At 39.6% G+C, this 24962-nt stretch overlaps 3 protein-coding genes across 17 annotated transcripts in view; 1 reads left to right on the plus strand and 2 right to left on the minus strand.

Moving 5' to 3' along the window:
• Positions 1-665: 665 nt before the first annotated feature.
• On the minus strand, positions 666-5625 carry lg18h1orf35 (linkage group 18 C1orf35 homolog). Its single transcript, XM_085439299.1, has 8 exons — positions 5529-5625; positions 4187-4337; positions 4055-4100; positions 3878-3960; positions 2996-3068; positions 2811-2890; positions 2454-2576; positions 666-1648 (listed from the first exon to the last, which is right to left on the minus strand). Exons 1-8 carry the CDS (start codon positions 5623-5625, stop codon positions 1393-1395), a joined length of 909 nt encoding a protein of 302 aa, XP_085295425.1. The 3' UTR covers positions 666-1392.
• guk1a (guanylate kinase 1a) lies at positions 5244-14100 on the plus strand. Of its 4 annotated transcripts, none has more exons than XM_085439302.1 (7): positions 5244-5403; positions 9316-9429; positions 9607-9648; positions 9783-10018; positions 10188-10272; positions 10362-10447; positions 11289-14100. In XM_085439302.1, exons 1-7 carry the CDS (start codon positions 5382-5384, stop codon positions 11319-11321), a joined length of 618 nt encoding a protein of 205 aa, XP_085295428.1. In that variant the 5' UTR covers positions 5244-5381; the 3' UTR covers positions 11322-14100. The 4 variants fall into 4 exon arrangements, with proteins under 4 accessions (XP_085295428.1, XP_085295429.1, XP_085295427.1 ...); XM_085439303.1 differs by lacking the exon at positions 5244-5403 and adding an exon at positions 5697-5761; XM_085439301.1 differs by lacking the exon at positions 5244-5403 and adding an exon at positions 6199-6326.
• obscnb (obscurin, cytoskeletal calmodulin and titin-interacting RhoGEF b) overlaps positions 12380-24962 on the minus strand; it is a 63674-nt gene continuing 51091 nt past the window's right edge. For 11 of the 12 annotated variants that reach the window (XM_085439283.1, XM_085439286.1, XM_085439285.1 and 8 more), the window contains 26 exons: positions 24603-24884; positions 23646-23727; positions 23411-23532; positions 23121-23318; positions 22999-23031; positions 22798-22896; positions 22473-22691; positions 22308-22341; positions 22142-22194; positions 21924-22022; positions 20271-20410; positions 19732-19932; positions 19563-19639; positions 19317-19487; positions 19077-19236; positions 18876-18992; positions 18576-18740; positions 18334-18492; positions 18067-18244; positions 17861-17974; positions 17605-17772; positions 17373-17475; positions 17123-17252; positions 16478-16571; positions 16300-16342; positions 12380-15806 (listed from right to left, as the gene is read on the minus strand). In XM_085439283.1, the coding sequence (XP_085295409.1) occupies positions 14699-15806; positions 16300-16342; positions 16478-16571; positions 17123-17252; positions 17373-17475; positions 17605-17772; positions 17861-17974; positions 18067-18244; positions 18334-18492; positions 18576-18740; positions 18876-18992; positions 19077-19236; positions 19317-19487; positions 19563-19639; positions 19732-19932; positions 20271-20410; positions 21924-22022; positions 22142-22194; positions 22308-22341; positions 22473-22691; positions 22798-22896; positions 22999-23031; positions 23121-23318; positions 23411-23532; positions 23646-23727; positions 24603-24884 (4349 nt within the window). In that variant the 3' untranslated portion in view covers positions 12380-14698. Of the gene's footprint in view, positions 15807-16299; positions 16343-16477; positions 16572-17122; positions 17253-17372; positions 17476-17604; positions 17773-17860; positions 17975-18066; positions 18245-18333; positions 18493-18575; positions 18741-18875; positions 18993-19076; positions 19237-19316; positions 19488-19562; positions 19640-19731; positions 19933-20270; positions 20411-21088; positions 21146-21923; positions 22023-22141; positions 22195-22307; positions 22342-22472; positions 22692-22797; positions 22897-22998; positions 23032-23120; positions 23319-23410; positions 23533-23645; positions 23728-24602; positions 24885-24962 lie in introns of all 12 variants that reach the window. The other variant, XM_085439295.1, reaches the window with a different exon arrangement.

Below are 24962 nucleotides of genomic sequence, written 5' to 3' on the forward strand. Positions count from 1 at the left end.
GAGCACACCCTGTTTCACATTGTGTAAGGGTGGCAATCTAGGACCACATTCTTGCAGGTTGATTAGGCTGCTACGGTTAATGCAGCCAAGCCTGTAAAACATGGCAGGAGAGTATGGTAGCGGTGGAAGAGGAGGTAGTTTGAGTCTTGGGTCCCTCATAGGGTGGCTTTGTCTAGCCTTCTCTCCTGCTGCTTCATCAGCTTGGTTTGTGTGTGGCGGTCTAACGGTACTCGGCCATATAAAAAAAAAAAAAAAGGGCCAGCCTAGTTTTTTGCACTCTTCTTTATGAATGCCTTGCTCTTTTTTTAGTGTACCCCCCCAGGTGCCAGTCCACAGAATACCCTCTTTCAGACCAATTCAAGGCAAATGCAAACACTACTCTATTATGACCAGTAAAGAGCATTCCAATGGTATCGCACCAGTCGGAGCTGAACCTAGAATGACGAGGGATTACTTAGAAAGGAGAATGGCCAGTGTCTGAGTAGTAGGATGAGACGGAGATGTATAGATGGAAAAAAAGGTGTCAAGAAGCATCTTGAAGGAGCAAATGTTTAGGTTTTCCAATATGAAAATGTAATCAATAGAAGTTTGTGTTGAAGGATTTTTGCCGGCAAGTGCTTAGGCAGTCAGGTGAACGGCTCGAATAGAACTTTCACTCAAAAGAATGGGGTTCAAGTCTATGCATTTTATTTGTTTTGATATGGGGTTTTTCTCCCTGTCACTGTGTGGTTAGGCACCAAAACTACATGCTTAGATTCAAGAAAAGAAATACTTATTAACATACACTCTTTTACCAGTTTGATTATAATCGTAGAAGGCTTCTTTGGCAGCAAGCCCTTGAAGCTACATTCCTGTGCAAAAAGTGCCAGTTGCACCATGTCTTTATGGTAACCTTAAAAAAAATAAATAAATCAGACACGTTCATGTAAATAACTGAATGAGTCATGTCATGACAGGGTCATGTAAGAATTTCCATGAGGGATTATTGTGTGTGCTTGCAGTAACAATGATCAGGGTTGAACTAATGTTAAATAAAAGCTTTGAGGACAAGGAAGAAAATCATTCCACTAGCTTTGGAAAAAAAGTTTCTATATTTATCCAAGATAAAACCCCCAAAATACAAAGCTTAAAGCAATACAGAGTACTTGATATTTGATGATTAAATAACTCGACGTGATCAAAAACTGTCAAACCAAAACACCAGTGTCACATGAGCAACCTTCTGAATGAAGAAGTTAAAACCTGAGGCTAAAGTCTGTTACACTGATTAGAGTCCATCCACAGTCTGTTTGGCTGTTCAAGTAAATAAGGTCTTGAGGGTCTGTCAAACTGCTGTAGAGCACTCTGTCCACATTATGCATGTTTGAATCGGGGGTGGGGGTGGGCACGACATTAGTCGTCCGAGTCTGTGTCATGGCGCCGCCTGTGGCTTTGTGTGGCACCAGCAGGGGCCTTCTTGTGGCTGGCAGGGTTGCGAGGGACAGGAGATCCTCCATCAGAGGAGTCTGTGTCGTGCCGCTGCCTTCGATGATGGGGGTTGGAGCGCTGTCGCTCAGCCTTTGCTCCCCCCCTTGAGTGGCTGTCATGGGGTCTGGCTCCGCTCTGACTAACGTATGATGGATTATGATGATGGTGGTCCTTTCTGTGCCTAAAAAGTACAAGGAAACAAATAGTGTTGGGATTAATGCTGTGAGGGTATGGAAGAATAAACGGCACCTGCAAGTGGAAATAACTGGCTATTTTTTTTGTTTGATAAAATTGTGTTCAAGGTTATTGTTATTCTTTTCCTATCGCACAAGTTACTGAAGCACATAAATAACAATGTTTAATCTGCCTCTTCAAATATTGAAATATAAAGAAAGTCTTGTGACGCATGCACCCCATATATAACACAACAAGTGAAGTTGTTGCATGTAAGACAGTGCCTCACTGCCCTCTAGTGCTGACACAACAATTTGGCTCCCAACAAAAAGACTGCAATGTAATTTAAAAATATAAACAGGGCTGCACATAAGTGGTTCGCTATCAAAATAAAAGATCCGCACCAGATAAGTTGTAACGCACGTTTGCGTACATAAGATGTTCTGGAGGAGGACAGACATTTGTTTAGAACTCTTAAAGATGTCGAAGAAGCAAGCTCCGTAAGCAAATACTTTGGTGTTTCTTAATGTAAACCTCGTTCACCCATTCACACACCTACTTGAGGAAGTGCTTTTTTTTCATGCCTAAGCACTTTTAACCTAATACACACACGCTCACATTCCGATGGACGCATTGAGGGCAGACTGGGGTTCTTTGCCCAAAGATACTTCCAATTAGAAGTGGGAGCAGCCAGGGATTGATCTACCTCCACAGCCCCCGTCTTTAAAAACACGATTCTAAAAACATATTTTGAGTTTGGTCCAGACTCACGCTGAATAGTGTTTGAACGTTAAATGCAGAAATAAACCAACCTCTTCCTGTTGTCCTCAGAATCGGAGGAGGATGAGTCTCTCCTTTTTCGTTTTTTCTTTTTTTCCTTTTTCTTTTTCTCCTTTTTGTTCTTTTTTTCTTTGTTTTTCTTATTACTGTCATGCCTTCAGAGAGGGAAAAGAAAGTAGTGAAGATTACATTTCAACAAATTACATTATTTTTTCATTTCAAATGTATTATTATCAGTATTATTATTATTTACGCATTCTCATTCATTTGTTCACTGGCTATTATTAAAAGAAAACTTAAGAAACTGGATACAGGGTCAGATTTTGTCCAGTAAATCTAAAAGTTTGTGTGTCTGCAACATTTTACAAGTAGTAATTATCCAGTCTCACCTCTGTTCCTCCACCTGTTTTACTGCACTCTCATTTGTTTTTGTTGCTGAAGCTTCTGTATGACCTTCAGTCCTGACGTGCTGGACAAAAAGCATTTCTTAATTTTTGCACAGAGTGTAAAATGCCTCAAAGCAGAGTAATGTCTAAGCACCACTACCCCAAAAAAGGTAATAACACAATCTTACTGTAAAAACCGGCAAGCCCATTTTAGCAACTTCCTTTTCTTTCTGGGACAGGACCATTCTCCGAGACCCTGCACTGCAGAAGGAAACATTGAAAACACAATAAGACACTTTAGAATCAAAACATTGAGAAAAGAAGCTCTTTTGACACCACTTTTTCCATGATGACAGTTTACATTTTTGCTGACTTATCAAATACACTAACTGGCCACTTTGCTAGGTACGCCCGTTCAACAAATATCTAATCAACCTGTCACAAGGCAGCAACTCAGTGCATTTAGATGTGTAGACATGTTTAAGAAAATGTGCTGAAATTTAAACTGAGCATCAGATTGGTGAAGAAAAGTGACACTGAGCAAGGCATTGGTGTTGGTCCCAGATGGGCTGGTCTGAGTTTTTCAGAAACTCCTGATATACTGGGTTTTTCCAACACAACAATCTCTAGCGTTTACAGAGAATAGTTTGTTTTGGGGGTTTTTAACTTAAAACATAAGATATCCAGTGAGGTACTATCATGCCAATATAGACCAAGATCTCTGAGGAATGTTTCCAGCATCTTGTTGAATCTATAACACGAAGAATTAAAGTATTTCTGAAGGCAAAATGGCGTTGAACCCTAATAACCCCCAACGAACTAGCAAGGGGGTACCTAATAAAGTGACCAGTGAGTGTATGATTAATTTAAAACAAGAGTCCCTGATAAAGATTAAACTACCTTCACCTTCAGGTTCTACCTTCACCTTAGTGATGCATACTGTCCTTTTAACAAATATTCATTTATTTTTATGTTGTTGCTTTTCTAGATTTATTTATTTTACTCCAAAAATAAAGCACCTTTAAACATCACTGTTTCATGTGGAAAAAGCAAACATAAAAAGAAGTCACCTGGAGCTTCCTAAACCAGAAACACGGTCAACATTTCTCTCGTCGCCATCAGCCTCGTCCCTCCTGCAAACCTCTACAAGGTCCTGCCATAGAAAGTCAAATAAAAATTCACATCACTAAGCTTTTGAACAATAGCAGATTTTTTTTTTTAAATCATTCATAATTTAAGTCACACACCTCTTTGGTTAGACCAGTCGGTTGTCTCTTTATATTCTTGTGCCCTCTAAATTGATAATGGAAAATGAGAAATTACTAAACTGGTCAGTTTAAACTTCCTGTTTTATCTCTTTTATGGGAAGTTGTACATACAGTGCAGCCATCAACGCTTCTTCCTCTGCTGCCTTGACAGCAGCAAGTTCCTCCTCTCTGGACAAAGGTGCACCACCCTTTTTGTCCTTTGCATACCATGTCAGATCTTTGCCTTTTTGCCAACGCCCCACTGGTGCCATCAAGGAGTTACCTGGAAACAGAGGAAGTGATGACACGTGATAAAGATTACGGATTCCAGAACATGATGTATGATCATTTCCTTTTCATTCTTAAGTAGGGCTGTGCGATATGACCATATCCAGATAAAAAACATCTATCGTCCGATAATGATATAAATAACAAAAATTTATCATTTTCTGTAAATTCTGTGAATCTCGGGTAGCTGAAGTGTTTCCAGCTGGGCGTCGTGTATCTGGAGTCGAGTGTTTTACCGATGCATGAAACTACACATTTTTAGACATAGACACTCTCAACAGGATCTTGAGCTTTATTGTGAAAGGTTTATGTTTTGGGCCATAGCATAACACTGAATGAAGCCAGTGTTACAGAAATCCAGATGGTGTCAACATTGTTTTTTCCCCAAATAGTCAAGAATTGTGCATTTTTGTTTTGAAATTATTTACAGTACGTATAGGAGGGTAAAGTCAATTAAAACAATGTCTTGTGTACACACGATAATTGTGTGTGTACAAAAATGTGCACAAACACAAACTTTAATGGATTTTAGGGGCCCCTCACTAAAACGACTTATTCATTAGTCATGGCAAAGATGATGTTGGTATTGTTAGTATTGTCCCTTTTTTAAGTTTCCTTATTATGTACAACTTAAAAGAAAAAATACTTTTTTTTTTATCTTTCTATTAGCATCCTCCCCTCCACAGCCACGTGTTTAAACAATATATTTTAACATATGCTGATAACATCATCTATAATGAGGACCTTACTGTACAATAATATTAATATGATGCTTTTCCATGAGTGCTTTTTAAAATGCACGTTCCTGAACAATTTAAGTAGGGTTACTTTTGGGAGTCCTATTTTTCATCGGTGGTGGCCGCTATGTAGGCTAGCTGCTGTTGGTTTGCTGGGCATGCTGGCAACTGTGTAGGCTCACATAACGGAGAGACTACGTGTCTGTGCTCAGGGGTGGGAGCAATGAAAGCTAGGACTTGCTTTGTGTAGACTGAAAGACAAGGCGAAAACCCAGCCATTAGACCCATCCAGACTTCGTGTAATGAGGGAAACGACAACAAAAGGTATGGGAGAGTTGCATGTGAGGCCGTGGTGTGCGTAGTTTAAGAGCTCAGTTAGAGCGATATGAGCAGCACCGCATCTGGTTGCTGCTGATAGCAGACAGATGGCTACTATCTCCTGTACTTACCGAGATAGTTTTCTCTGTGTTTGTCGACTTTCACTTCATTCCAGTTGAACTGGTCCTGACCTCCCCGTACACCTCCAGATCTCGAGGAACCGAACATTTTAATCGGGTATCTCTAAAAGTTAAGGCAAAAACAACGTCCTGTTAACGCGAAGAGCTAACTTTTAGCCACGTTAGCACATGACCCGCGCGACCGGCTAGGCCTTCAGCTAACACTCATCCGGGGAGTTTTTGTGGTAAGTTTAAATTCCCTATGGTTACTAGGACCTGTTGGTGAGAGGCTTGCTTCTTAGTGGTAATGCTTCCTTTGCCTAGAGGCAAACTGCTTCCAGTTTCCCCAAGTCTCCGCAGAGCGCAGGGGAAATAGTTTGTTTAAACGCTAGTTAGCTTAAAATCGTTAATATGCGTCTTTAGGTTATAGTAATTACTGCCAGCCCGCGCACATGTCGGTACTGCCGCTTTTGAAGAGGCTGCCTGATTCCAGTTGAAAGCATACATGCATTCACAATAATAATAGCTTTAAAATATCAGCGTCTTCGTCATTATTTGTTTGGCTAATGTTGCTAAAAGCCCTGCTTTTTCAGCATTCTCTCGCGCGCATTCTTGACGCTCGTGAACGTCACTTGTTGGTGTTTTGGCCTGTGGTGATGACGTAGGCAGCACGGGTATCTTTAATGGCTCTCGCGGTGAAGACTCGGAGCACAGCAAGGGAGGGAGAAGACACGCAGGAGACGGTGCTTTAAGTTGTGGATTAACGCTATTCCTGTCCCATAATGAGACATTTTTCCAGGCTATTTTCAGGTAGGAATGAGGACGTTTGGTGGGGTTTTCTGCTCTCTCCAAATTGCGTGTTGTGTCACGATATCTGAGCGTGCCATTCATTCCTGGAGTCCCATAAGAGAAGAAGATGGTTCATGTGTTTACCAGAGTGTTTTAAATTAACATGGCTGACACAATGTTACCTGTGGTTTAATTGTTAGTAAGTCTGGTTTGGGATGTGTGATTCAGGCATGGAATAATGGTAGAAGTGCATTTAAGCCTATTTTAAATCCCCATTTCACTTCCAACAACTTTAATTTCTTATTACAATAATGCCAGTTTTTATATGATTATAACATACAGACTTTGCAGTTCCTGTGTGCTATATATTAACATCAAATGCATATGAGAAACAGATGACGAGGCCTCACTATGTGAAAAAGATACGAACTGTTTGTCCTCCTGATTAGAACAAAGCCACTGTTATCTTGATGTTACATAGTGTTAGGGCGACCAGATGTCCCCTCTTTTGTTCTCCTGCCTTTCACACATCTTGAGACAGCGTCCCACATTTTGGCTGGGTCTGCAGGACACACACTTTTCTAAACTCTGGGCCTTACCCAGTAAATATGAAGGGCAGGCTTCTTATTACAGTCAAATTAAGTAAACCATCTAATGTTGGGCCCATCAGCGAAAATTACAAATTACCCCCCCCCCCCCCAAAAAAAAGCTATAATGGAAAATACTATAGAGAAAACGAAGCAGCAGCTAAATTGTGTGTGTCATAATCGCCTAAAAACTGCTGAGAAAAATGTATACCAATTTGTGGATCCCTACAGAAACTGACAGACTGTTACCAGACAGAATAGAAGCTGAACTAAGAGAAGATACAGAAGTGTATATAAAGCTTTCATGTGGTGCAAAAGCTAACTTTAGCTGCCTTTTATCCTTATTGTGTTTACTTAGTAAGAGATTTGGAAAAGCTGCACTAATCTATTTGACTACCTCCCGTCATTGTTTTTCCCCACGTTTAGTTTGTTGTATCTGTTCACCCAACATCCTGTGTGTGGTATTACAGGATTGTTACAAGATGGACCAAAGCTTTGTAACTTATTTTTTCCAGCTACATTTTCCCAGTTCAATTAGACATCAATTAGATTTTTTTTCAATTCAGTTTTAATTTTATAGCACCAAATAACAACAGCAGTTACCTCAAGGTGGTTTGTATTGACATACTCATTTTTGTTTTGTTTTGGGGCTTTTTAGAAAAATTCCAGAGACCAGGGATATTATTATAATGTCTTTTTAAGCCCATATAAGAACCAAATATGCAAAATATCAAGAAATATTTGCTTAAAAGGAGGCTGCATAAACTTTCTTTAAAGAAAAATATCCAGATTTTTATTTCTTGTAACGTTCACACTGAACATGAAGCGGATTGTCTCTGACTTTAAAAATGCAACATTGCATGTGATTTTCAAATCGCGCTTCAGGAAATGATTGCATTACATGCAATTTAGTGCACGTGGTTAAAGTCAGGCGCCATGCAGCTTCCAATAAATGCTGTGTGTTGATTATAAACTCACATGGCTCTCATTTCCTCTCATGCTGCTCAGTTTATGTAGGAAAGGTGTTCTGTATTAATTATTTTAGTGTCTTGTGTTCTTACTTAAAGGGTGCACGCTATGCTCTTTACAGCTTGATAATTTCATACTTGGACTCCGCTAGAGTGGCTTTGCATGATTTACAGTCTCAGTCCAGCCCTGCTGGATTAAATAATCAAATATTAAACATAAAATCCTATAAATTATTTAAAGAATCCAGTTTTTATAAAAGGAACTCCTACATCCTTTTATTAGCCATGATTCTGTTTATGGGAAGCATTTGAAAGATGATGGAGGAAAACTGCTTGGAAATCAGAAACCTCATAATAATGTGAATTTTATTCTCTGCTCTTAAAAGATCACACGAGCATCCAAACATGCAGATCAGTTTACTTTTGCTTTCATTTTAAAAGATTGCTTAGACTTTATTGGGATTCAGACACCTCACCTTGACGTAGTAGTGTAGTTAAAACTAGTGTTTTAATGCCTTTTATTATGCTGTGTTATCTTCTTTACTAGGTTCAGTGTTTTTTTTCGAGACACTTTGAGTGTCTTGTAATGAGAGGTTGTTTGAGCATTAGGGCTGAAACCAAAATGCATACATGGCTGCATTATAGCAAGTCACTACCAAGTCATAAGATATTTAAACTGAATCATAAGATGGAACTTTAAAAAAAAAACTAGTGCAGTAAAATTGGCCCTGCCCACTCCCCGTCTCTCCACCCATCTGCTTTTAAACACAATCTGCAGACACACAATCGTTCCCTTCCTGTTGACTTGATTTTCCTGTCTGCGTCAGCTCTGTGTGTTTTGAGGTAAGGGGGTTAGGAGGAACGTGAGACTCATTGCTTAATTCTTTACTTTTGGTTGATAGTCAAGCAATTTGTAATAAAAGAAATGTGATGTAACAGGGAAGAAAAAGAGAGATGTAGAGAAACAAAGAACTCTGACTGCCTGCTCACAAGATGTTTGCAGATTTTAGTTTGAAGGCTGATGAAGGTGTAGTTTGAGTAAATAAAAATATCTGTTAATTAAATTTAAGATAATTTCCTTTTCTTTCTGACACTCACAACCAGAGTTGGGTGCTTCAATTAGTAGTTGTTCCTCGACAGCACTATGGTAACCTCACAGCTTGCTTACCAGTTGATTGCTTTAGCTCTCCTGAGGGCTGTTTTGCTCTCATCATGGTTTGTTTTTTTTTTTTTTTTAAACATTGCTGGCTTAGCATTTTATGGCGTGTCCCTCACCTCGCCGAGGCTTCTCTTTACCTGCCTTTTTACTAACAAAAGAAGCAAAAACCCTTGTGACTGCACAGAGTAAAGTTGGTCCAGTGATGACTCATATTGTGTGGTTACAGATTTGCTCTGCAGCCTCACCCATTTGTTTCCTATAACAAACCACACTCTTCTTTTCCGCTGTTATTTCAGTTATGGCTGGACCCAGGCCCGTGGTGTGTAGTGGCCCATCAGGGGTGGGAAAGAGCACTCTGCTGAAGAAGCTCATGAAGGAATATGAAGGTGTCTTTGGCTTCAGCATCTCACGTAAGTGTGTCTATGTCCCTGTAAAGAATTTCACATTACTTTTAATATTTATTATTTTGCTGTTGAGGTTTGTTAGTCATGAGTAAAGCTTTTATTTTCTCCCTAAGCGAGTAACAAATTGTTGCAGTGCCAGATTTTTAAACTCTAGTGTGACAGAAGTGTCTTTTCCGTTCTCAGATACGACAAGAAAACCCCGACCTGGAGAGCAGAACGGCATAGGTACGGCATGTCACTGCTCTTTCACAACCAATGAACCTGAAAGCAGGCTGATTAAACAGTTGGATTTTTTTCTCAATTGTCCTTTTTTTGTGTACTTTCTTTCTTCTTTTTTCTTTTTTCCTCCCGGGTTTCAGATTACCATTATGTTACGCGGGATGTGATGCAGGCAGGCATCGACAATGGCGATTTTATTGAGAGTGCAGAGTTTTCCGGGAACCTGTATGGGACGAGTAAAGCAGCTGTCCAAGAGGTCCAATCCAAGAACCTCATCTGTTTATTAGACATTGATATGCAGGGTGTGAAGAACATCAAAAAGACAGACCTCAATCCAATGTTCATTTCCATCCAGCCACCATCCATGGAAATCCTGGTAAGCACATAAGATTTGAAGTGTACACAGCACGTGTCTGTAGTTTCCCATTTTTGCCACCAAACAAGTGGGTGTTGTCACCAGTTAAATTTTGCATCACAGGGATCAGGTAAAACGGGTTTTGGCTTCTGAATTGCTTCTGTAGGTTGAACCTGTTCTCTTGTTTCAGGAAAAGCGTCTAAGAGGCAGAAAAACAGAGTCGGAGGAGAGCCTCCAAAAGCGTTTACAGACAGCCAAAATCGAGATGGAGTTTAGTAAGTAGCTGTGATTTGCTCTCAACAGATCAAAGTTACAAACTATAAATCTGCACGTCATAACCGACCATGAATGGATCTCTTTCTAGGCAAAGAACCTGGTGCGTTTGATGTTATAATCATCAATGATAATTTGGACGATGCTTATGCGAAGTTGAAAGACGCTCTTAAGGAGGTGAGTTACGATTTCACAACACACACTTTCTATTTATTTTTTTGTTTTTTGCAATCTGTCAGTTTAAAGTTTGGCAATTAAAGTTTTAACATTAACTTTAAATGTTATGCCAGGAACACTTTTAATTATTCAATGTATTTTATTCTAAACTAAACATCCGAATAGGGATATTTACTCTGTCTTCAAAATGACAAAACTGTGATTTATAAACAGCAATAAGACGGAGATGTTCTGCAGTTGAATAGGAGCATGTCAGCAAGTGCATGCAATTTTTGTAACAAACAGGTGGAAAGTGCAAATCTGTTGCCATCTGCATACAAAGAAATTCACATTAAACAGAAATTTGATGTTAACTGTTCACATTCAGTCCACCAGGACCTCATGGAACCTCTGAAACAAAAAATCTATCTAAACTTTATGAATCTGATGGCAATCTAATCGAACTGTCACCAAATTGAGAATGACTGCAGTCATTACAGGTTTCAATCATTTCAGAGAGGTTTTAAATTTATAGTAAGCCCTCTGTACTAGTTGGACTTGTGTAAAATGCATTTAACCTTAGATGTTTGTCAGAAAGATGTTACTAAAAGTTGATGAAGAATAAACCTTTATTGAATCCCGTTAGCTCAAAGGATTTTCGTCCGGTATGACTGGTAGGTTATGGATAAGAAAAATATTGGAACCACATCCTATAAAAAACTACTTGCAGCCAGAGTGATTACTGTTCAGCAAACGTTGCATAGGCTTGCTTTCATGTTCTTAGTCTGTTCTTAGTTTCTTGCCACAGATCGATGTGTTCCCTGACTAATTATAAAACCTTTTTTTTTTTTTTTTCCTGCAGGAAATTCATAAGGTCAAGAAAGTGTCCTCATAGGAGAAAGCAGCATCATGGTCGTCGCTCAGCCACTCCACCGACACACAATTCCACTCTTGTACATTCCCTCAGATGGTGGTCTTTGAAACTAGGACAATTTCCTTCAGCAGATATACAAAAAGTTTTTTTTTTTAGAAGTAGTTACTAATAAATAACTTAGTGTAAAGTGGGACATTTTTATTTAATTTTTTTTACAAACAAAGTGCTTTTCACATTTTATTTTTACACTGAAGAGGAGACACCCTGAGAACTCTTACTTGAAGTACAACTGGCATGATGAGCGGGAACAGTTTGATGCAGACAGAAAATACTGTGTGCAACCGTATTCTTTTGCAGAAGTACAATTCATTGCATCATCTGGACAGACTGGTTTTTCAAGGATTAGGGGTTTTTTTGTTTGTTTTTTTTGAGGGGGGTGGGGTTTCTTTCAGTCTTTTGCAACCAGCTACACTGTGTTGATGTTTAATGTCTTAGATGCAGTGAAATACACAAGTGATGGTCAGAGTTAGAGATTAAAACCAGCACTCGGGCCCCCTTTAAAATTTGGTAAGTAGGTTTGGGCAGTATCTTAGTATCGTGTGGTACCAGGCTTTTTTTTTCTTTTTCTTTTTTTAGACAGAGTACTTTCTGTACTGTTAAAAATACAGACACTCCTTTGTGTTATGCTTATGTGATGTATTTAGGTCATATTGTAGTGCACAGCACTCGTCAGAGGGCAATTACTTCTGATTAACAGCTGAGCTGAGTGAGCTGTGAAACATGGCAGTTGCAAATGTTGGGGTGGATTTCGAGTTTAGTCTCATCTCCCTAAAGATAAACAGTTTGTCATAGTTCAAAGTGAGCACCACCTGCCTGTACTGAGTAGTGTTGCTACGCTCTGGCTGTGTAGTTAAGCCATTTATTCTGACACAACTGTGCATTGTTAAGATCAAAATAATCAGGAAAGCTGATTTTATTTTATTTTTAATTTGGCAGATAGCCGCTTAACCTAATCGTGAATCAGTGTTGTGTTCTGATAATGTTCATGAGTTTCATAAACTAATATTTTTGGTGCCAGCTAGCGAGGGTGAGAGAGATTAAGCATTCAGCCAGCTAATCTCTCACCCTCCTACCTGAAGTGTCATCTGTCATCATCAGCTTTTAGTTTATTTACACAAATGTAATTGTAGACTTGGTGAAATGTGAGGAAGGTAAGAAAGACTATTTTGGCCAAGCCTATCAGGAACATGTGGTGACTCTTTACTTTTAGGGGATATACCTTTGAAACAGTAACATTATTCCAGAGTTAGTAAACGCTTTATTTTTTTATTATGTTATATAACTTGCCAGGTAATGTCCTGGTTCCTTACACTTTGTTTGCTGGAAAACTAAATACTGCTGTGCTCATGTAGAATTGAATCCCATCACAGAGTTAGAAACAGTACAACTACATTGTATTCTTTTATAACACATGTTTATTTAATGTTGTACATTTGTGAAAACTTTATATTGTGTAAGTTTCAGCTTTCAGCTTTAGCTGTACAGTAAAATGACAGCAAATTTGTTGCTTTTTTTATTGCTTAGAATTGAGAAAACAGTAAATATTTTAAAAATGTCCATTTTAGATTGGATAGCCAATTATGCCTAAATCGTTATATTCCTGTATCTTGTAACATTCATTCCTTTGCTCAGAGTACTTTATGTTCCTGATGCTACTATTTAAATTCAAGTCTCACAAATGTTACATCATGCTGAACAAATACACGAAGGCCTCTTTAAAACCAAACTAGCTGTTATAGGAATGTGCTTGTTGTAAACATGTACTCAGCACTATGACTTTTATGTTGAAACATCAGTAAATGTTACCATACAACAATGCAGAGTTTGTGCTATATAAAGAAATTACTACAGAAGCTAATTATGTGGCATATTTGCAGTACTTTTATTCAATTGAACACGTTGTACTCAACCATGTTTTGTCCAAAACTACACATGTACAGTACAAGCAAGTACAATCAGTTTGTGATTTAAAATTATTACATAAAATCATCCTTTTAACAGACACCTTTTGATCAACACAAACACCACACATGTTTAATTAGGAAGTTACTCTAGTTACTTTTAAATTGCACTAAAAAGTTAGTAAATTTTGTCAGCTGAAGTACTTTGCATAAACATCTGCGCTCAATCAAATATAGGATGACAACTGGTTATTCTAGAGAAACACATCTGTCTTGGAGAAGCAAATACATGCAGTCACTCATCTACATATTTGTCACTTGCATAGGAATATCCCTGTAACAACCTGAGTTTACAGGCTGTTTCACCGCACTAGCAGACACAAATGCCAAAAAAGTTGAGTAAAAAATTCAGTTGATGGTAGGAACTTGGAAACAGGCATCTGTTCACCTACCAAATGATTTGCTCGCGCAAATGTCGTGTTTATAAACTGCTCACTAAGGAATCATTCACAACACCACAAAATAATGTAGTAGAGATTTGTGATTCTCCAATTTGATTAACTAACAGCTCCTGAAACACAACAGTCCCCAAGTTTACACTACTTTTATATTCAGTGTTGTTTACTTGAAACATGCATCTCATTACCTCCCAATATTTCCAGCTCCAGGAATCCAAAGTGCCATAGCATGACCTGAATGGTACCAAAGTAAAACCTGAAAAAATATAAATCCTATTCATGTATGTTGCAATGGACTAAGGATTACATCTGGATCAGTTAATACTGGGGAGTAAAGCTGATCATTCAGCGTAGGTACACTGTTAAACATCATTGTAATTTGTTATCTCTCAAAAATGCATTTTATACCCAATAAAGACCAATAAAAAATAGACACTAGATTTCTCTGCAGTCACAAATTAATTATAACAATCATGCAAGTAAATAACTGTAATATGGTATACCAGTGGATTAACCATCACAGAAACATAAAACTTGTTGGTAATCACCAGTACTGTTAATTTAGGGAGCTGTGACATAAACCTTACACTGGGGGTGGCAGTCTCATAAATTTGTCAATCACTGTATGTATAACCAAAAAACATTTATTTTATTTAAAGACTTCAACTCACCATTAGATATGAAGGTTTTAATCAGTAAATGTCAGACCTTTCTTAGCTTCTGCCCATCATGCATATTGTACATCACACAACATGTATATCCCTATAGTTTCCATCTCATCTGTAAGAGACAGTAGAGTCTAACAGTCTGTCAAGAAAATATCTAAGGATGACACTATTATCTGATTGGCAGGCTAAAAATGGAATGGTTTGTCAAATGCAGTAAATGTTGCTCAGGTTACGATCTGTATTTTCATGTTTAGTGAATGTCCCTATTTAAGACTAAGAGGGTTTGTGATGCCAAATTAAATGTTTGCTTTTCACTGGTTCTGATAAAGGTCATCTCTAATTTGAAGAGTGACAGGATTGCCAACTGATGTGTAACCATAGGTCTGAGTTGACACTTTGGTTTTAAAACTCTGCTGCCTGCCCTCAACTCTCTGCACCTCTGAGCAGTACGAAGGCTTCACTTCCAGCTTTGCATGGCTCACTTGAATAGGCACATTCCTCTCCGCCCTGGACCGAGCCTCCCTGGCCTGCGGTGGGACAGCAGATGAGAAAAGGCTGCTGGAGAGATTCTCCCTGAACCGACTAAAGAAGCCAGTCCTTTGCCGGGGCACCACATCAGGCCGGCCCACGTTGAGAAGCACCGGCTGTCCCACGGTAGAACCGCCAATCTCTCTCTGAAGCACAGAGATCTCACAAGGCTTTTCGTTAACGTGTTGCGTGTGGGAGGAGCCATAAGTCTCTCCTTCCTCTGGGACGTAATCCTCCAAGTCCTCAAGGGTTAAAACACGATCTCCTTGTTTTAGGAACACAGGCTCTTGCTTTCTTGCAGATGTATCCTCCTCGTCATCGGGTTCAAAAATTACAGTTTGTTCATCATCCAGGTCGTCGTGATCTTCTCCAGCTGTAGCGAGAACAGAAGAGAGCTCGTGCGGCTCCCCAGAAGCAGACCCAGATGCAGCATCAGTCACCTCTTCCTCCCATGAGAGCGGCTGGCTGCTGATGTCTCCCTGCAGGTGGGCCTGTGCTTGCTCCACAAGCTTGTTGTTGGAATTGTTAGCATTTGGGTTTTCCACTGGAGACCTTTTGGGTCTCGAGGGTGTGCCTGCACGATCAGACCCTGCTGGCGAAATACCTCTCCTCCTGGACAACCTGGGAGACTTATTGACCTTATACTCGATGACCTCTTCTACTTCAACCCACCTGGGCTTGCTCTCTGTTCCCCTGGCTTCCGCCCCCTGGGGATCAGTAACATAGAGAGTTGGGATAGTGGTCTTTCTTGGAGTGGGCATCCTCCTTGTCCTGGCTGTAGGAAGCTCGGGGGTGGAAGTCTCAGAGCGGTGGACACCAGCAAGAGTCAAGCCAGGTGATCTGTGTCTTCTCATTCGAGGATTCTTCACCACGGTGGTTATAGTCTCCTCACTGGAATAAGAAGTGCATTAGGCCTATGTAAATAAAACCCACCTTGCTTGGAGTCTTGGATTTAAAAATAATATGATAGTAATAAGCTGCAGTAATTAGGCTGACAGTTGAAGTAGACAGCACCCTGATGAGAACAGCCCACCCTTTCATTATCCTTGTGATAGATTCCTTTTGCATCGAGGCTATAAATACTACACAATGCATACATGGAGCCAGAGAGGAAAAACACACACACACACACACACATACATACAGAAAAATGCCCCAAAATGCCCTATGATGGGCAATGTTATCTAATGATAAAAGCAATACCTACACAGATACATGAACCCCAAAACTGCAGTGGAACTTTATCTTAAAAGAACCCCCTTAAAGATTCCTAAAATATATATTATATAGAAATTATTTTATTAAAGTATACTGTAGTGTTAAGTTAAGAAAATCCAAGATTATTCAACATCCAACTATTCGATCTTACTTTGATCGTACTTACATGATGATGGTTTTCTTTGGTATTTTCGTCTCCTGCTCGGTAACTGTGGGAGGAACATGGACAAAGCATGATGGTTATTTTGCATTGCTAAAGCTGCACTCAAAGCATTTTCTGCTCAACAAAAACCACAAAACGTCCGAAAAGAGTAAGACTGTATGGATAAAGCCAGACTTGCTACCTTCAATGGTGATGGCCTGCTCACCAGAGCGAGCCACAGCGGAGGGGAAGACCAAGTCAGCAGCACACTTTGCACTGCCCAGACGGTTCGACAACTGAAATCCAACAGATATATTTTTAGAGTCATAAATGTAACTCACTGCTGCTAATTAATATCAACTATCTTGAAACTAATTTATAGGCACAAAGGCAAATGCATGACCTGCATTAAAATCTCCCCTCATTGACCCTTAAAAATAAAGGAAATGTTATTTTTGTAATTATCTGAGATATTTTCTTGTATTGAGACCTCTTACTGTAGAGCTCCAAATTCTGAACAAATAGATCTTAATAGTTTTAATGATCCTAATATATTTGGAGTACTTATGTCAATCATTTAACATTAAGTGTACAAAACTCGAGGTTCACGAGTCTCCCTGTCTCACATATTATAACTGCCCTCCCAGAGCCTCTTCATGCCAGACATTTCTTCCTCTTAAATGTATTTATTTTACTGTTACTTGCAACAGGGCTTTCAAATTGTTATATCTCTCTATGTAATGCTGTATGGTCTTAACCTTACTAAGTGATTGCCCAGAGATTATGTACACTCTGAAATGTCACAAAACGAATACAGATAAATGGAAATGAATTAGTCTAGACCAACCTCGCACTCATAGTGTCCAAGGTCTCTCTCTGTCAGGTTTTTGATTACCAGAACCAGAACGCCACTCCGGAGCTCACTGTAGGTCTGATATTTCTGCTGGTCAGTCAGCAGCCTGCCATCCTTGAACCACCTTGAACAGGGACACATGCAGAGAGGAGACAAGATTAGAGGACGGGGTTGATATTCAAAAAAAATTGCAAAACTGAATCAAAATGAAGGAAAGAAGAAAACATAAGGAAGGTATCCATACCTCACTTTGGGCTTGGGGGCGCTTTGTATTACACAGGTGAACTGAGCGTCCTCACCGGCAACAAAGATGGCATTCCTTATTTTATTTACAAAACGAGGAGGTACTAAAAGAAACACATGACAGTGTTTTATGTTTTAGACTATTCATCATTGTTCACAAGAAAAGTGTAATGAAGCAGTAGAAAAGAATACTCTTAGGATCATCCTATATATAGGTATGATGTGCCACTTACCCTGAACTGTGATCTTTCCCAGAGTACTGGCATTGCCAGCTGGACTTGTGGCAAAGCACATGTACTGACCAGAATCATCTGCAGTCATATTGTCCAGGATTAGTGTGCAGGAACCATCAGGGTCCTCGATGATGATGTGATGTGGATCTGCCCCCACTGCGCGTCCACCTGCATCCAACAAGTAAACAAAACCACTCATGAAACAGTCTTTGAATGTCACTCCACATGGCTAATAACCATAGAGGAAATGCCTCACCCTTGTACCAGGTAACCGCAGGTTTGGGTACTCCAGTAACTTTGCAAGCCAGCTTAACAGTCTGGCCCAGCTCTGCTGTGCAGTTTGCCAGAATTTCATCAAAATCAGGGGAACCTAGAAAATAGTTTGGTATAAAAAGCTGTGCTAGAAATTCCAAGCAATAGAGAGGTAAAGAAAAAAGTAAAACTGCATGGAGTCCCACTCACTCCATGCAGGCATGCTGTATCGCTGCTGCAGTTCTCTGAGGTCTCTCAGCCACGAGTTCTTGATGGTAACAGTTCGGGCTTGTAAGGTGTACTTCCTCACAGAATCCTCGCGCTCATGCCAAATCTCAAAGGCACGGTCATCACCCTCCACTGTCTCATTCACATCAATGTTATTCAGCTGAAACAAGATAAAGAAACCAACAAACATCATTTAGGCCGCTGACCATGAAAGAAAAGATGAAACTAGATTATGTTAAAAACACTTACCTTCATCATGTTCTTGAAAATATATGCTTGTGTATCAGTGTTGCTGTCTCTCTTGGGCTTGCAGATAATGCAGTAGTTCTTAAAGAGGAAGACGTGACGGTGGTGACCTCTAGAGGACGTTCTAATTCCAGGAGCACCCTCCCACACTTGGAAAGGCCCCTGGTGGGAGAGAGTAAGCATATGCAGACAGTCAAATGCTTATGTGTAATCAAGACCCTGCACAGTCGGCAGCTACGTGGTACCTGTCTAATTGGTTCTCCAAGAACTTCGAGGGTGGCAGGATAGTTCTCAATCATGGAGACATGGTGGGTATTCTCAGAACGCTGAGGGAGTGCAGACACCATTGCAAAAGCTTCTTCCAGCAGGCAGCAGTTCTGACCATTTCTTGCTTTGTTTCGAATGAGCTCCTGAAGATGTTGCAGCAGAAATTTCAACAAAACTGAAGTTACACTGATCGTGTACATAATTTAAAGGCTCTAAAAGCAAATGACTGAAAAGTAAATAACTGACTCTAAGATGATTGTATGCATGCACTCTATTACCTTCAGGAAGGCCTTGTACTTCTGAATCCTCTCCAGTGGTTGTTGGAGATAGGCATTTATGCTTCTTACTGGTGGATCTGCAGGGTCTGAATTAGCCTGCGCTGTGTCAGTATATTCCTGTTTTTTGGAGTTTAAAAAAAAAGATTTTAACAGTTGGCACATTTGTAATTCATAGTATAGCAATAACAATTCTGCTGTTACCTTAAAGAAGCTGTGCACAGTCTTGTCACTGATGGCAGATTCAGCTTGACTCTGACCTACAAGATACTGAAGGTACTTCTCAAAGCCCTCCTTGTTCTTCAGGAAACACATGGCTATGTCATCATCAGTGTCGCAGTCATTCAACTTCGGAAGGAATGCCCTAAAAAGAAAATCATAAGAATGATGCATACTGATTATACTAAAAAATGGCTGAAAATAACATTTAAGAGGTGAGCTCACTTGTTATGGAAGGATTTGATATCATCAATGTTTCTGAAAATAGCCTCTTTCTGGCTGGTGACGTCAGGCGGTGCATCAGAACTGTCTGCATGCTTCAGGTGATGGGAGGTGAAGAATTCCACCTCCTTGACAAACTCTGATTCTCCGTTTATCAGTTCCTGGATCAGTTGGCTAGAAGCACGAATTAATAGTTTGTTATGGTTCTTTGGTTGGTTTGCTTTGTCACGACAAACATGCTTCACTTACAATAATTTTCTCTTGTATTCTCCTTCAGACACCTCTTCCACACTTGTTTCTGGAAGATCGCCAGCATCAGCAGACAGCTGTAATAGAAATTTTAATTTTTAAAAAAAAAATATTACCCAATGCGTGCAACATGCAGTGGCAAGCTGGAAGCAATTGTCTTGAGACATACTTTGAGTTTTTTGTCCAGGTAGGCCGGTGAGACCCAGCCTTGGCGGGATGGTGTCATTTTGGTGGGTTTGGTCCGAACTAACCATTTGAGCGGGTGAGCCGAGTCCAAAACCTCAACATACTGTCCCTCTTTTAGAGAGATGGAATCTTTGCTCGCCACGATGGGGTTGTAATCAGCTGTTGCTACATAGATATCAAACATCTATAAAAAAATATATATATATGTGTGTGTATTAATAACAGGATTGCAGGGGGACTGGAAGCTATCCCAGCTGTCAGAGGGTGAGAGACAGAATACCAATCTGCCCCAAGGCTAACACACAGAGACAGATAACCATTCACACCTGTCTATGTATAAAAAAAAAACTTAATTGAATTTCCCTTTATTTCTTCAAATAAACTGCACCATTAAAACTTTCATTTCCTTGTTTTATATAGTATCCTGCCATGGTGTGTCAGAATTTAATCGATGAAATTCTGATATAAAGTCCAAAAATTTATGAACATTATGAACTTAATGGAAATTTTTTTGCATCTCACCTCTCCCCTGGCGTCTCCTTCATCAGACTCAGAGGAGGAGTCAGCAATGAGGGAGGGAGGACGGGAGCGACCGTGATGAGGTGATGGAGAAGGTGTCTTGGTCTCATCATCACTGTCACCACCTGGTACGCGTAATGAAGCTGGAGCAGTAAGGAGGAAGTCAAAAGAGGACGGGTCAGTCGCACGGAAATGTCCAATTAGTATAATCTGTCCTTTAAACCTATGCAGTAGGTATTAGTACCCACACTCACTCAGGTCCATCAGCTTAAATATATATTTAAAACCATAACTGTGTGCTAGTGTGTACCAGTGTTGTATTTACCTGGTCAATTTGAATTTTTCTGTATACTGAAGTAACGACATCGTTTTTACGATGCAAAAAATAGAGGGGAGAAATCCACAGTGGTTAATCATTCTAATGCTCTAACATGTATTACTGTATTAGTATCATGACAACATGCAGCTTCACTTTTATCTCAGCTCTCCACATACATGTCTGCTTGGTGAGCATGTATTCCACTTATACAGAAGCTTCATAGGTTATTGCAAAAACTATTTTAGTAACAAGAGAAAGGATGAGGAAACTCATTGAGGATGAGTAAGGAGATATAGAGGGCACTAACAGAAATAAAAGGGGATGGCTTAGCTGTTATTAAGCTGACACTGAAATAGAGTTGTTGTATGTATAACTAAATATTTCTTGTATGTAAAAGGAAATGTAAGGAAAACTGTTTTATAAAGTCATTATTAATAGATAGAAAATATTTCAGTGGAAAACTGCAGAGTATCTGTGATGCTGATGCACTTGGGATACATACTGGCAGATTTGGGCCAAGATTTCATCCACTGGAGCACTTCATGATTCTGTAAACTGTCTGAATAACAAATTAATCATTTAATGAGTATTTATTTAGTGGGAGTGATAAACTAATGGGTGTAAAGGTGGTTAGGAAATGATGTCTGTATGAAGGAATGGGAGATTTTATGTCATAAATGCATAAATAAGCTAAAGCGTGCACTAGATAAGCACTAACATGGCACTAAGAAACATTCCTCGGTCAGGTTTGGTGTTCAGAAACAAAGGAAAGTGATAGCCAGTTCAGTATTTAAGCATTAAAGCATTCAGATTAAACATTTCTTAAACAGCCAGAATGAATTCAAAGAATTCAACCAAACCTGACAAGAAAATAACAGAGCAATGCAACAGAAGCACTGTATGCAACATAATCTATGATCCATACTTCAGTCTTCAGCATTAGTAACTACCAAATGCAGTCACTGCAGAGGGAATATGGATAGTTAACCTGCACATTTTTAGTACAACTACAGACACAAGGTAATTTAAGAGATTGAAGGTGTTGTGATCGTTCAAGTCATATAATTTAATGTTTGTTCTCCTGAGAATGTATGTTCTCTTGAGGTGAAACCTTTTGGGTTTTTTCTTTTTAATCTAAACTGTTTATGAGACTTGTTGAGAAGGAGCTAAAGTCCAATGCTAGCATAATCATTCATTTATCTTGGTTTAAACCAGACTTGAAGCCGGAATAGACCAGTTCTGAAATGCCTTATGGACATAAAAGTTTGTATTTTATAAAGTACGATGAACTCATTAGTCTCTGAATATTTAATGCAGAGCTATAATGGTCCACTTACCTTGGGTGATCTTGGCTGATACCATTTCAGTGATCTGAGAGGTGAGTTTCATGAGGAATTCCTCTGAACCTACTTCACCTAGGAAAGGCATTTTGCCCTCTTAAGGGTTGGCAAAAAGTAAAGAACACCATAAATATCTTAACATTTATTTTTATTCATTTATATATCTTATCAAAAATAAACATTACTGGGCCTGATGATTAGCTAGTACGTCTTACCTTTTCCTTTGCTAGTATCTTCCTGTGGAGGACTAACTGTAATCCCAAGAACCCTGAGCGGATTTCAGTATTAAAATTTGTCATGTATTTACATTTATATTAAATGTACTTACTACAGACATCTTTTTATGTGCAAGGCAATCAAAAGGTTTCAAAAATAACTTACTCTGAAGCCACTGTCTCTTTCTTGGGCTGAGGAGCTAGAGAGGAGGGAGAAAAAAAGAAGAAGGGTGGTTTGAAAAGTGCTCTGCTAAGTGTTTCTGATATAAGAAGACACTCATTTAACCTGTCATTTCAAAATAAAGTGTCTTGATGACGTTATTCTCCTTACTCTCATCCACCTCCAAGTGAGCAGTGCAGATGGACTGTCCAGCTTTATTTGTTGCAATGCAGGTGTAGGCACCAGTGTACTCTGTGCCCACGTCCATCAAGATGAGACTGTGGTGGCGCCCAGAGCTTGCTATTTTGTATCCTTTAGTGTCAGGCTTGATCCACAGGACATCCTCCAAAGATTCCTCCTTTAGCCAGTTGACCATGGGAGTAGGAGATCCTAAGAGAGAAGAAGGGTGATTATGGAGACTTTGTAATAATGATGCGTGGCAGATAGAGCCCAAAATCTAGACTTTCTTCTTATCTAGAAAAGTGTAGTAACGCACCTTCTACTTTCACAGACAGAGTGATGCTTGTTCCTTGTTTCACCTTCCTATTGCTGAACCTTTCAATAAAGCGGGGTGGCACCAGGGGCTCTTTAGGGTCTGTGAAAATAAAGTGTATAATGTGACATTTTGAATATATGGACATGTCTACTGAAAGTACATATACTTGTGCTGTGGTTTGTAGGATAAATGTTAAATTACCCTTTTTCTCTTGTGGTAAAATCTCCCCAGGACCTGTTGCAAAAAGTGTTGCAAATGTATAAAGTGTATCTCATCGTTTCATTTGAGATTTGTATTTTGTATTCAGGCACGTGTATACATACTCAATACTATCATCCGGGCAGAGGAGTAAGCAGAACCAGCTGCATTGCTGATGTAGACGGAGTACTCCCCCATATCCTCTTTTTTCACCTCCGTGATCTCCACGCCATGAACGTCTCTCTCTGCTAACAAATGAATTCTTTCTGAAGGTCGTAGAGGGTGGCCATCTTTGAACCAGTATATTCTGGGTTTCGGGAAACCTGGAAAACAACAAAAATTTGACAAACATTATTCTTAAATCATATGCAATGTTTTTAGAACACTGGGATGGATTAACAAATCTTTACTTTACCCTTTACTTTAAGCTGCATCTTTGCAATAGGTGAACCTGGACAGACGTGAACATCATGAAGCTCCTCCACAACCTGCGGTAGCTGATCATCTTCAGCTACAGACTCAAAGGTCTCAGTTTCCCTGTTGGAGGAGAGTAAAGCACAGCAGCTCCAGTATATCTATAACTGTATGTGAAGGCCTCAATATAAAGGTTTAGTTCATATAAATAAATAAATAAACATAAATAAATTTACCTGGACATGTATCCTTTGGCACTGACGTAAGAAGACGTCTCAGTGGCATCAGCAGCAGTGTCATAATCTGAGCTGCAAGACACTGATGGAGGAATTTTATTATAGTTTTATACAATGCTTAAGGTGTAAAGGGACTCTGCTTTTCTAAGATGTTGATTTATGGTTCGGAAATTAGCTTCATGCTTCAGTTAAATGCTACATCTGTATAGCTGTAGGTTTTGTGGGTTTGTTTTTGTTGTTTTTTTACCCCTGCCTAATATAAAGGCAGGGTGAGAAACCTGCCTTTATATTAGGGGAGGCTCAAGGTCCATCTCACATATTCTGCATGCTAGTTTTGCTCTGACTTTGTCTGAAGTTCTCTTCTGTTTTAAAAAAACAAGCTATACAGAAGTTTGCATACATTTACGGGCATGAATATTGTAGTAATTTTGCCCTTTTAATAATAACAATAATAATGGATTGCATTTATATAGCCTTTTCGAGACCCTCAAAGCGCTTTACAATTCCACTCTCACATTCACACACTGGTGGAGGCAAGCTACAGCTGTAGCAGACTGACAGAAGCAAGGCTGCCATATCGCGCCATCGGCCCCTCTGGCCATCATCAGTAGGGCAGTAGGTCTGTGTCTTGTCCAAAACAGATAGAGCTGGAGATAGAGCTGGGGATCAAACCTTCTGGTTACAAGATAAGCTTCCCAACCCTCTGAACCACAGTCGCCACATTTCATGCTTTCTTTGAACTGTTCTTTTTCCAGGGTGGAATGATGTACAGCATACATCTCAATGACTTCAAAAAACAAGAATTTGGTGTCCAAAATAAATTCAAATTTGTGCACCAAATTCTCATTTTTTAAGTCATTAAAGATGTACAGATGCTGTACAGTTTGCCTAGTCAATTATCCCAGGACAGGTATTTAAAAAGCAAACGTGTGTTTCTTGTATCATCTGTTCACTTACTGTCAACCCTGAGTTCAGCTTTAGTAGATGCAATGCCACTGCTGTTTTCAGCTGTGCAGCGATAGACCCCCATATCAGTAGGCAACACAGTGGTGATGATAAGTTGGTGGCAGCCCTCCTGGTCTTCATTGATCATGTAATGGTCGTTCTCCTCCAGCAGCTTGCCATCCTTATACCAGCGAACAGTGGGAGGTGGCTTGCCAATCACAACACAGTCAAAGCTGACTGGATAACCGTCTGGAACATCCTGACTTTGTAGCTCGGTTAAGAAGACCGGTGCAGCTGGCAACAAGAGCAAACGGAAAGCAAATATAAAAATCCCACCCCTTACATAGAAATTGTTTTTGGTGTATTGAACTT

This window comes from Copadichromis virginalis, linkage group LG18, assembly GCF_057382275.1.
Source record: "Copadichromis virginalis isolate Kocher_CV1m ecotype Utaka linkage group LG18, C_Virginalis_male_GT1.1, whole genome shotgun sequence".
Classification (NCBI taxonomy): domain Eukaryota; kingdom Metazoa; phylum Chordata; class Actinopteri; order Cichliformes; family Cichlidae; genus Copadichromis; species Copadichromis virginalis.